We start from the raw sequence: 12,733 nt of genomic DNA, 5'->3' as shown, positions 1-12,733 counted from the left end.
AAAGCTCCCAAACGGGCGGGAGAGTGCGGATGACTCTGCAGCACCGAATGAGAGAACACCAGGTCCTCCTCAGCCAGGGTATCGAATTTGTAAAATTTAGCAAACGTGTTTGCCCCTGACCAAGTAGCTGCTCGGCAAAGTTGTAAAGCCGAGACCCCTCGGGCAGCCGCCCAAGATGAGCCCACCTTCCTTGTGGAATGGGCTTTTACAGATTTTGGCTGTGGCAGGCCTGCCACAGAATGTGCAAGCTGAATCGTACAACAAATCCAACGAGCAATCGTCTGCTTAGAAGCAGGAGCACCCAGCTTGTTGGGTGCATACAGGATAAACAGCGAGTCAGATTTTCTGACTCCAGCCGTCCTGGAAACATATATTTTCAGGGCCCTGACTACGTCCAGCAACTTGGAGTCCTCCAAGTCCCTAGTAGCCGCAGGCACCACAATAGGCTGGTTCATGTGAAACGCTGAAACCACCTTAGGGAGAAATTGAGGGCGAGTCCTCAGTTCTGCCCTGTCTGAATGAAAAATTAGGTAAGGGCTTTTATATGATAAAGCCGCCAATTCTGACACACGCCTGGCTGAAGCCAGGGCTAACAGCATGACCACTTTCCATGTGAGATATTTTAATTCCACAGTGGTGAGTGGTTCAAACCAATGTGACTTTAGGAGACTCAACACTACATTGAGATCCCAAGGTGCCACTGGAGGCACAAAAGGAGGCTGTATATGCAGTACCCCTTTGACAAACGTCTGAACTTCAGGCACTGAAGCCAGTTCTTTTTGGAAGAATATTGACAGGGCCGAAATTTGAACCTTAATGGACCCTAATTTTAGGCCCATAGATAGTCCTGTTTGCAGGAAATGCAGGAAACGACCCAGTTGAAATTCCTCTGTAGGGGCCTTCTTGGCCTCACACCACGCAACATATTTTCGCCAAATGCGGTGATAATGTTTCGCGGTTACATCCTTCCTGGCCTTGATCAGGGTAGGGATGACTTCATCTGGAATGCCTTTTTCCTTCAGGATCCGGCGTTCAACCTCCATGCCGTCAAACGCAGCCGCGGTAAGTCTTGGAACAGACAAGGTCCCTGCTTGAGCAGGTCCTTTCTTAGAGGTAGAGGCCACGGGTCCTCCGTGAGCATCTCTTGAAGTTCCGGGTACCAAGTCCTCCTTGGCCAATCCGGAGCCACGAGTATAATTCTTACTCCTCTCCTTCTTATGATTCTCAATACTTTGGGTATGAGAGGCAGAGGAGGGAACACATACACTGACTGGTACACCCACGGTGTTACCAGAGCGTCCACCGCTATCGCCTGAGGGTCCCTTGACCTGGCGCAATATCTGTCTAGTTTCTTGTTGAGACGAGACGCCATCATGTCCACCTTTGGTTTTTCCCAACGGTTTACAATCACGTGGAAGACTTCTGGGTGAAGTCCCCACTCCCCCGGGTGGAGGTCGTGTCTGCTGAGGAAGTCTGCTTCCCAGTTGTCCACTCCCGGAATGAACACCGCTGACAGTGATGTCACATAATTTTCCGCCCAGCGAAGAATTCTTGCAGCTTCTGCCATTGCCCTCCTGCTTCTTGTGCCGCCCTGTCTGTTTACGTGGGCGACTGCCGTGATGTTGTCCGATTGGATCAATACCGACTGACCCTGAAGCAGAGGCCTTGCTTGACTTAGGGCATTGTAAATTGCCCTTAGTTCCAGGATATTTATGTGAAGAGACGTTTCCATGCTTGACCACAAGCCCTGGAAATTTCTTCCCTGTGTGACTGCTCCCCAGCCTCTCAGGCTGGCATCCGTGGTCACCAGAATCCAGTCCTGAATGCCGAATCTGCGGCCCTCTAGAAGATGAGCACTCTGCAACCACCACAGGAGAGACACCCTTGTCCTTGGAGATAGGGTTATCCGCTGATGCATCTGAAGATGCGATCCGGACCATTTGTCCAGCAGATCCCACTGAAAAGTTCTTGCATGGAATCTTCCGAATGGAATCGCTTCGTAAGAAGCCACCATCTTTCCCAGGACCCTTGTGCATTGATGCACTGACACTTGTCCTGGTTTCAGGAGGTTCCTGACTAGCTCGGATAACTCCCTGGCCTTCTCCTCCGGGAGAAACACCTTTTTCTGGACTGTGTCCAGAATCATCCCTAGGAACAGTAGACGTGTTGTTGGAATCAGCTGCGATTTTGGAATATTTAGAATCCACCCGTGCGGACGTAGCACTACCTGAGATAGTGCTACTCCGACCTCTAACTGTTCCCTGGACCTTGCCCTTATCAGGAGATCGTCCAAGTAAGGGATAATTAAGACGCCTTTTCTTCGAAGAAGAATCATCATTTCGGCCATTACCTTGGTAAAGACCCGTGGTGCCGTGGACAATCCAAACGGCAGCGTCTGAAACTGATATTGACAGTTTTGTACCACAAACCTGAGGTACCCTTGGTGAGAAGGGTAGATTGGGACATGGAGATAAGCATCTTTGATGTCCAGAGACACCATATAGTCCCCTTCTTCCAGGTTCGCTATCACTGCTCTGAGTGACTCCATCTTGAATTTGAACCTTTTTATGTAAGTGTTCAATGATTTCAGATTTAAAATCGGTCTCACCGAGCCGTCTGGCTTCGGTACCACAAACAGCGTGGAGTAATACCCCTTTCCCTGTTGTAGGAGGGGTACCTTGATTATCACCTGCTGAGAATACAGCTTGTGAATAGCTTCCAATACTGCCTCCCTGTCGGAGGGAGACGTTGGTAGAGCAGACTTCAGGAACCGGCGAGGGGGAGACGTCTCGAATTCCAATTTGTACCCCTGTGATACTACCTGCAGGATCCAGGGGTCCACTTGCGAGTGAGCCCACTGCGCGTTGAAATTTTTGAGACGGGCCCCCACCGTGCCTGAGTCCGCTTGTAAAGCCCCAGCGTCATGCTGAAGACTTGGCAGAAGCGGGGGAGGGCTTCTGATCCTGGGAAGAGGCTGCCTGCTGCAGTCTTTTTCCCCTTCCTCTGCCCCGGGGCAGAAATGAGTGGCCTTTTGCCCGCTTGCCCTTATGGGGACGAAAGGACTGAGTTTGAAAAGACGGTGTCTTTTTCTGCTGAGAGGTGACCTGGGGTAAAAAGGTGGATTTCCCAGCCGTCGCCGTGGCCACCAGGTCCGATAGACCGACCCCAAATAACTCCTCCCCTTTATACGGCAAAACTTCCATATGCCGTTTGGAATCCGCATCACCTGACCACTGTCGTGTCCATAAACTTCTTCTGGCAGAAATGGACAGCGCACTTACTCTTGATGCCAGGGTGCAAATATCCCTCTGTGCATCTCGCATATATAGTAATGCATCCTTTAAATGCTCTATAGTCAATAATATACTGTCCCTATCCAGGGTATCAATATTTTCAGTCAGGGAATCCGACCAAGCCACTCCAGCGCTGCACATCCAGGCTGAGGCGATTGCTGGTCGTAGTATAACACCAGTATGTGTGTATATACCCTTTAGGATATTTTCCAGCTTTCTATCAGCTGGTTCCTTGAGGGCGGCCGTATCAGGAGACGGCAACGCCACTTGTTTTGATAAGCGTGTGAGCGCCTTATCTACCCTAGGGGGTGTTTCCCAACGCGCCCTAACCTCTGGCGGGAAAGGGTATAATGCCAATAATTTATTAGAAATCAGCAGTTTTTTATCGGGGGAAACCCACGCTTTGTCACACACCTCATTTAATTCATCTGATTCAGGAAAAACTATGGGTAGTTTTTTCACACCCCACATAATACCCCTTTTTGTGGTACTTGTAGCATCAGAAATGTTCAAAGCCTCCTTCATTGCCGTGATCATGTAACGTGTGGCCCTACTGGACATTACGTTTGTCTCGTCACCGTCGACGCTGGAGTCAGTATCCGTGTCTGGGTCTGTGTCGACCATCTGAGGTAACGGGCGCTTTAGAGCCCCTGACGGTGTTTGAGACGCCTGGACAGGCACTAACTGATTTGCCGGCTGTCTCATGTCGTCAGTTTTTTGCAAAGTGCTGACACTGTCACGTAATTCCTTCCATACGACCATCCAGTCAGGTGTCGACTCCCTAGGGGGTGACATCACTATTACAGGCAATTGCTCCGCCTCCACATCATTTTCCTACTCATACATGTCGACACAATCGTACCGACACACAGCACACACACAGGGAATGCTCTGATAGAGGACAGGACCCCACGAGCCCTTTGGGGAGACAGAGGGAGAGTTTGCCAGCACACACCAGAGCGCTATATATATATACAGGGATAACCTTATATAAGTGTTTCTCCCTTCTATAGCTGCTGTATTTGTATTATCTGCCAATTAGTACCCCCCCTCTCTTGTTTTACCCTGATTCTGTAGCAGGACTGCAGGGGAGAGTCAGGGAGCCGTCCTTCCAGCGGAGCTGTGAGGGAAAATGGCGCTTGTGTGCTGAGGAGATAGGCTCCGCCCCCTTTTCGGAGGCCTTTTCTCCCGCTTTTTTTAGGAAAACTGGCAGGGGTTAAATGCATCCATATAGCCCAGGAGCTATATGTGATGCATTTCTTTAGCCATATAAGGTTTAAAACGTGTTTTATTGCATCTCAGGGCGCTCCCCCCCAGCGCCCTGCACCCTCAGTGACCGGAGTGTGAAGTGTGCTGAGAGCAATGGCGCACAGCTGCAGTGCTGTGCGCTACCTTATTGAAGACAGGAACGTCTTCTGCCGCCGATTTTTCCGGACCTCTTCGCTCTTCTGGCTCTGTAAGGGGGCCGGCGGCGCGGCTCCGGGACCCATCCAAGCTGAGCCTGTGATCGTCCCTCTGGAGCTAATGTCCAGTAGCCAAGAAGCCCAATCCACTCTGCATGCAGGTGAGTTCGCTTCTTCTCCCCTTAGTCCCACGATGCAGTGAGCCTGTTGCCAGCAGGTCTCACTGAAAATAAAAAACCTATTTAAACTTTTACTCTAAGCAGCTCAGGAGAGCCACCTAGCTTGCACCCTTCTCGGCCGGGCACAAAAATCTAACTGAGGCTTGGAGGAGGGTCATAGGGGGAGGAGCCAGTGCACACCAGCTAGTCATAAAGCTTTTACTTTTGTGCCCAGTCTCCTGCGGAGCCGCTATCCCCCCCCCCCCCCCATGGTCCTTACGGAGTTCCCAGCATCCACTAGGACGTCAGAGAAAATAGGATTTTAATTACCTACCGGTAAATCCTTTTCTCATAGTCCGTAGAGGATACTGGGGTCCATATTAGTACCATGGGTATAGACGGGTCCACCAGGAGCCTTGGGCACTTTAAGAAATCAATAGTGTGCACTGGCTCCTCCCTCTATGCCCCTCCTACCAGACTCAGTCTAGAAACTGTGCCCGAGGCGACGGACATATCCTGAGGAAGGATGTAACAGAACAGTGGTGAGAATCGAACCAGCACAAGCAAAGAGGAAAGCCATGCTAACCAAAACTGAACAGGAACAGCAACCGCTGAACCAACAACATTACTTAACGAAGTAACAGAGCAGAAAACACGAAGCACTGGACGGGGGCCCAGTATCCCCTTACAAGAAAAGGATTTACCGGTCGGTAATTAAATTCCTATTTTCTCTTATGTCCTAGAGGATACTGGGGTCCACATTAGTACCATGGGGATGTACCAAAACTCCCAAACCGGGTGGGAGAGTGCTGAGGTTACTGCAGAACTGATTCACCAAACTGAAGGTCCTTAGAGGCCAAAGTATCGAACTTGTAGAACTTTGCAAACGTATTCGATCCAGACCAAGTAGCTGCTCGGCAGAGCTGTAAAGCCGAGACACCTCGGGCAACCGCCCAGGAAAAACCCTCTGACCTAATAGAGTGGGCCTGTACTTTAGAAACCGGCAATCCTGCCGTGGATTAAGCATGCTGGATAGTAAGCCTGATCCAGCGAGCAATACACTGTTTTGAAGTAGGACACCAAATTTTCTTGGGATCATAGAGAACAAACGAGTCAGATTTTCTGTGACGAGCTGTCTTCTTCACATAGATCTTCAAAGCCCTCACAACATCTAAGGAACCGGAACCACAATAAATTGGTTGATATGAAACGCAGACACCACCTTAGGAAGAAATTGCTGTCGAGTTCTGAGTTCAGCTCTATCCTCATGAAAAATCACATAAGGGTTTTTGTGAGACAACGCCCCTAGTTCGGACACACGCCTTGCAGGAGCCAAGGCCAACAGTGTAACAGTCTTCCATGTAAGAAACTTAACATGAACCTCCTGTAAAGGTTCAACCAGTTCGATTGCAGAAACTGCAACACCGCGTTAAGATCCCAAGGTGCCGAGGGAGGCACAATGGGCGGCTGGAAAAGGCATTAGTGATCCAGACGATGGTTCAGGATGTCCTGAAGTCAACCCGGATAACGGTGCATCTATGCATTCACCTTCTGGGGAAAATGGTGGCCTCTCACAAGGCTCTTCAATACGGAAGGTTTCATGCAAGACCCTTCCAGCTCAATCTGTTGGACAAATGGTCCGGATCGCATCTTCACATGCACCAGATGATACATCTATCGCCAGGATCTCCCTTCTGTGGTGGCTACGGACTTCTCACCTCGTCGAGGGTCGGAGGTTCGGAATTCAGAATTGGATTCTGTTAACCACAGACGCAAGCCTCAGAGGTTGGGGAGCAGTCTCTCAGGGGGTGCAGTTTCAAGGAAGATGGTACAGTCAGAAAGTCGGCCTTCCAATCAACATTCTGGAACTCAGGGCCATATACAACGCCCTTCTGCAAGCCTCACATCATCTTCAAGATCAGGCCATTCAGGTCCAGTCGGACAATGCGACACCAGTAACGTACATAAACTGACAGGGCGAAATAAAAAGCAGAGCAGCAATGTCAGAGGTGTCAAGAATTCTCCTCTGGGCAGAAAGAAATGCTGCGGCGTTGCCAGCGGTCTTCATTCCGGGAGTAGACAACTGGTAATTCGATGGTCGGATTGTGTCGAATTTAAAAACGGGCGAAAAATTGCCGCAATTCGCCCGGAATTGCATATACCCCATAATCTCAATAATTGTGCAAGTACATATACACTATGAAGAGAATATTTTGCAATTCAGCGTCTAATGAAAAAGAGGTGAAAGACATCTATAAATCCACTCATGGTCAATTGAATTAAAAAGGTCCTATTCCCCACCAGCTCTGTTTATAGTTATTACTAATGAGCATTACTGTTGTTCCCTACTCATGCTTCTCAGAGTTTCAGGACTACACTACTTCAGGATATTTAGATACAAGTACTTCTAATAAAAAAAACTGTTTTGGCATCACCGATACAGAATATATTCTGACCACATACCTTCTGCGTTACACATTCTACCAGACTAAGGAAAATGGCACTCTGCTAAAAGTTTCCTTTTTTTTCTCATTAAAAGAGAAAACAAAAATGTTTATACCAAAAGCTTCAAAAGTGTAGACTTACTTTACTATAGGCTCCAAGTCTGGGTACTGAAGCTCCTCTCTCTTATTCCCTAGATGTAAGGCATCTAATATGGTTTTATCAATATTTTCATTGGACAGCTCCTTTGGAAGCTATGGAGAAAGAAAGACAAATTAGCTATATTCATAAAAATGTTTTTCTAAAGACCTTTCAGGGCATTTTAATGGTACACGGCTGTGTGTGTAAGTGGCAATTGCAAGGACCATTCTTCCTTAACCATCACTAAAATAGCAGCAGGTATTATATTATTCTCCATCTCATGTATTTATTGCCAGTGTGGATAGAGGGCTCTTATGAACTAAGGGGCTGATGCAGAAGTAAAATGCAGCTCGACCGTAACTACACCCACATTGCACAGCATGCACAGAAATAAAAAAAGCTGTTTATTTCACTTACAGTGCATCTGGAAACTATTCACAGTGCCTCACTTTTTCCGCATTTTGTTATGTTATGGCCTTATTCCAAAATGGAATAAATTCATTTTTTCACCCAAAATTCAACACACAATACCTTATAATGACAAAAAAGTTTTTTTTGCAAATTTATGAAATATAAAAAAAAATAACTAAGAAATCACATGTACATAAGTATTCACAGCCTTTGCCATGAAGCTCAAAATTGAGCTCAGGTGCATCCTGTTTCCACTGATCATCCTTGAGATGTTCCTACAGCTTAATTGGAGTCCACCTTTAGTAAATTCAGTTGATTGGACATGATTTGAAAAGGCACACACCTGTCTTTAGTATATAAGGTCCCACACTTGACAGTGCATGTCTGAGCACAAACCAAGCATGAAGTCAAAAGGAACTGTCTGTAGACCTCACAGACAGGTGACCAAGAACCTGATGGTCACTCTGTCAGAGCTACAGCATTCCTCTGTGGAGAAAGGAGAACCTTCCAGAAGGACAATCATCTCTGCAGAAATCCACTAATTAGGCCTGTATGGTAGAGTGGCCAGATGGAAGCCACTCCTTAGTAAAATGCACATGGCAGACCGCCTGGAGTTTGCCAAGCTGCACCAGAAGGACTCGGACCATGAAAAACAAAATTCTATGGTCTGATGAGACTAAGGGGGATATCCAATTATCCCCGGTAAAACATCGGGTCCGAAAAATGGCAGTTTTTCGGACTTTTCAGATGCTTCACCAATTTTTTTTTTTTTTTTTTTTTTTTACAGGCTATCCAGATCGATCGGCCGTATAAAAAAAACAAAAACCTTCTCCCGAAAACACATTGGTTCAGTGAAACCTGTGTGTTTTTGTGTGAAACAGCCCCGTTTTCGGACAAAAACGGGCTGTTTCCGGGGACTCTGCTTTGCCTGCCGGAGGCAGGTGAAATAAAATCCCAGAAAAGCCGGCGCATGCTGTGGCTTATCAGGGCTAATTAGCTAGCCCCCCGGCGGGACAATTAGCCTCGGTAATTTACCGGGGCTAATTGGATATCCCCGAAAGATTGAACTCTTTGGTGTTAATGCCAGGCGTCATATGTTTGGAGGAAACCATGCACCATCCCTACAGTGAAGCATGGTGGTGGCAGAATCATGCTGTGGGGATAATTTTCAGTGGCAGGAACTGGGAGACTAGTCAGGATAGAAGGAAAGATGAATGCAGCAATGTACAGAGACATCCTGGATAAAAACCTGCTCCAGAGGACTCTTGACCTCAGACTGGGGCAACGATTCATCTTTCAGCAGGACAACGACCCTAAGCACACAGCCAAGATATCAAAGGAGTGGCTTCAGGACAACTGTGAATGTCCTTGAGTGGCCCAGCCAGAGCCCAGACTTGAATCTGATTGAACATCTCTAGAGAGATCTGAAAATGGCTGTACACAGATGCTTCCCATCCAACCTGATGGAGCTTGAGAGGTGCTGCAAAGAGGAATGGGCGAAACAGCCCCAAGATAGGTGTGCCAAGCTTGTGGCATCATATTCAAAAAGACTTGAGGCTGTAATTTCTGCCAAAGGTGCATCAATAAAGTATTGAGCAAAGGCTGTGACTACTTATGTACATGTGATTTCTTAGTTTTATTATTTTTAATAAATTTGCAAAAATCTAAAAAAAAAAAAAAACTTTTTTCATGTTGTCATTATGGGGTATTGTGTGTAGAATTTTGAGGGAATTTTTTTTTATATTTCATTTTGGAATAAGTCTGTAACATAACAAAATGTGGAAAAAGTGAAGCGCTGTGAATACTTTCCAGATGCACTGTGTGTACATCTAAGCGACCACACAGCCCCTTACCATATGCTTGGTTACAGAAATATCACAATTTTTATCGAATAGCTCGCAACCCCACAGACACCTCCCTTACTAAACTGTCTACACCAGCAGTTACCAAACTTTTTTGAGTCACGGCACCCTAGAGTATCAGAATTTTTACCACGGCACCCCTAGGCTAAAAAGATTCCTATTGAAAAATTTGGAAAGAAATAATAAATTAAGTTCTTTGTGTTTATATGTCATCCATAGGTTCGGTTGTGTGGTGAGGGACACGATTTGCTACTGTTTGTCCACTTATATAACATTGGCAGCCACCAGCACTGGTTTTGCCTATTATACTGACCATAAATAATTTGAATTGGTCCTGGACCACCAATCCAAGGCACCCCAGCAAGTGTCCGGAGGCACGCCAGGGAGCCACGGCACACAGTTTGGGAACCACTGGTCTACACACAAACGTCCTGTTACCACTCAGTGATGCCTCTTCAGCCATGAATGGAGAAGACACAGTTATGCACAACAAAGTGCAGCTCTGGATGAAAACAAGCAAGTTACGTCCATAAAAAACAAAGGCTTATATTTAACTTTGCTTCAAATTCGATTTCAGTGCTCAGTACAATCCTGGCCCATCTTTAACGACACATATGCCCACACACATTCCCTGACTCAAGAAATGAAAAAATAAGATTTTAAACCTACCGGTAAATCTTTTTCTCCTAGCCCGTCGAGGATGCTGGGGACTTCGTAAGGACCATGGGGATAGACGGGCTCCGCAGGAGACATGGGCACTTTAAAGACTTTAGGATAGAATGGGTGTGCACTGGCTCCTCCCTCTATGCCCCTCCTCCAGACCTCAGTTAGAGAAACTGTGCCCAGAGGAGACGGACAGTACGTGGAAAGGATTTTGTTAATCTAAGGGCAAGATTCATACCAGCCCACACCATCCACACAGTATAACCTGGAATATACGCAACCTGTTAACAGTATGAACAAGACAGTATCAGCCAACAACTGATCGTAACTGTAACATAACCCTTATGTAAGCAACAACTATATACAAGTCATGCAGAAATATGTCCGCACTGGGACGGGCGCCCAGCATCCTCTACGGACTAGGAGAAAAAGATTTACCGGTAGGTTTAAAATCTTATTTTCTCTTACGTCCTAGAGGATGCTGGGGACTCCGTAGGGACCATGGGGATTATACCAAAGCTCCAGACTGGGCGGGAGAGTGCGGAAAACTCTGCAGCACCGACTGAGCAAACATGAGGTCCTCATCAGCCAGGGTATCAAACTTGTAGAATTTTGCAAGAGTGTTTGAATCCGACCAAGTAGCTGCTCGGCAAAGCTGTAAAGCCGAGACGCCTCGGGCAGCCGACCAAGAAGATTCCACCTTCCTAGTGGAATGGGCCTTTACCAAATTTGGCAACGGCAATCCAGCCGTAGAATGAGCCTGCTGAATCGTGTTACAGATCCAGCGAGCAATAGTCTGCTTAGAAGCAGGAGCGCCAACCTTGTTGGCTGCATACAGGACAAACAGTACCTCTGTTTTCCTAATCCGAGCTGTCCTGGCTACGTAAACTTTTAAGGCCCTGACTACATCAAGGGACTTGGAATCCTCCAAGTCTCCCGTAGCCACAGGCACCCCAATAGGTTGGTTCATAAGAAACGATGACACCACCTTAGGCAAAAATTGAGGACGAGTCCTCAACTCAGCTCTATCCACATGGAAAATCAGATAGGGGCTTTTGTGAGATAAAGCCTCCAATTCGGACACCCACCTTGCTGATGCCAAGGCCAACAACATGACCACCTTCCAAGTGAGAAATTTTAATTCAACTGTTTAAAGAGGCTCAAACCAGTGAGATTTTAGGAACTGTAACACCACGTTAAGTTCCCATGGTGCCACTGGGGGCACAAAAGGAGGCTGTATGTGTAGCACTCCCTTTACAAAAGTCTGGACTTCTGGGAGAGAAGCCAATTCCTTCTGGAAGAATATAGATAGGGCCGAAATCTGCACCTTAATGGAGCCTAACTTTAGGCCCATATCCACTCCTGTCTGTAGAAAGTGGAGAAAACGGCCCAAGTGGAAATCTTCCGTAGGAGCATGCTTGGCTTCACACCAAGATACATACTTCCTCCAGATACGGCGATAATGTTTCGCCGTCACCTCCTTCCTATCCTTTATCAGAGTAGGGATGACTTCCTCCAGCTAGGATTCGGTGTTCAACCGCCATGCTGTCAAACGTAACCGCGGTAAGTCTTGGATCACGCAGGGCCCCTGCTGCAACAGGCCCTCCCTGAGAGGAAGAGGCCAAGGATCCTCTGTGAGCATCTCCTGAAGATCTGAATACCAGGCCCTTCGAGGCCAATCTGGAACAATGAGTATTGTCTGCACTCTTTTTCGTCTTATGATTCTCAATATTTTTGAGATGAGAGGAAGAGGAGGGAACACATAGACCGACTGAAACACCCATGGTGTCACCAGGGCGTCCACCGCTACTGCCTGCGGGTCCCTTGACCTGGCACAATACCTCCGGAGCTTCTTGTTGAGGCGTGACGCCATTATGTCTATTTGAGGAAGTCCCCAAAGACTTGTTATCTCTGCAAAAACTTCTTGATGAAGTCCCCACTCTCCTGGATGGAGATCGTGTCTGCTGAGGAAGTCTGCTTCCCAGTTGTCCACTCCCGGAATGAATACCGCTGACAGAGCGCATACGTGATTTTCTGCCCAGCGCAGAATCCTGGTGGCTTCCGCCATTGCCACTGTGCTCCTTGTCCCGCCTTGGCGGTTTACATGAGCCACGGCTGTGACGTTGTCTGATTGAATCAGAACCGGTAGGTCGCGAAGAAGATTCTCCGCTTGTCGTAGGCTGTTGTATTTGGCCCTCAATTCCAGTATGTTGATGTGTAGACAAGCCTCCTGGCTTGACCATAGTCCCTGAAAATTCCTTCCTTGTGTGACTGCTCCCCATCCTTGGAGGCTCGCGTCCGTGGTCACCAGAACCCAGTCGTGAATGCCGAACCTGCGACCCTCTAGAAGGTGAGCACTC

General features: G+C 47.5%; 1 protein-coding gene across 5 annotated transcripts in view; it reads right to left on the bottom strand.

The window, feature by feature from the left end:
* Positions 1–12,733, bottom strand: part of ZCCHC2 (zinc finger CCHC-type containing 2) — a 119,495-nt gene that overhangs the window by 37,016 nt on the left and 69,746 nt on the right. For all 5 annotated transcript variants that reach the window (XM_063922996.1, XM_063922994.1, XM_063922995.1 and 2 more), the window contains exon 5: positions 7,441–7,550. In XM_063922996.1, coding sequence (XP_063779066.1) covers positions 7,441–7,550 — 110 coding nt within the window. The remainder of the gene's footprint in view (positions 1–7,440; positions 7,551–12,733) is intronic.

Source organism: Pseudophryne corroboree, chromosome 5 (genome assembly GCF_028390025.1).
Source record: "Pseudophryne corroboree isolate aPseCor3 chromosome 5, aPseCor3.hap2, whole genome shotgun sequence".
Taxonomy (NCBI): Eukaryota; Metazoa; Chordata; class Amphibia; order Anura; family Myobatrachidae; genus Pseudophryne; species Pseudophryne corroboree.
The sequence above is the reverse complement of the archived record's forward strand: the minus strand, read 5'-3'. Positions and strand labels throughout refer to the sequence as shown.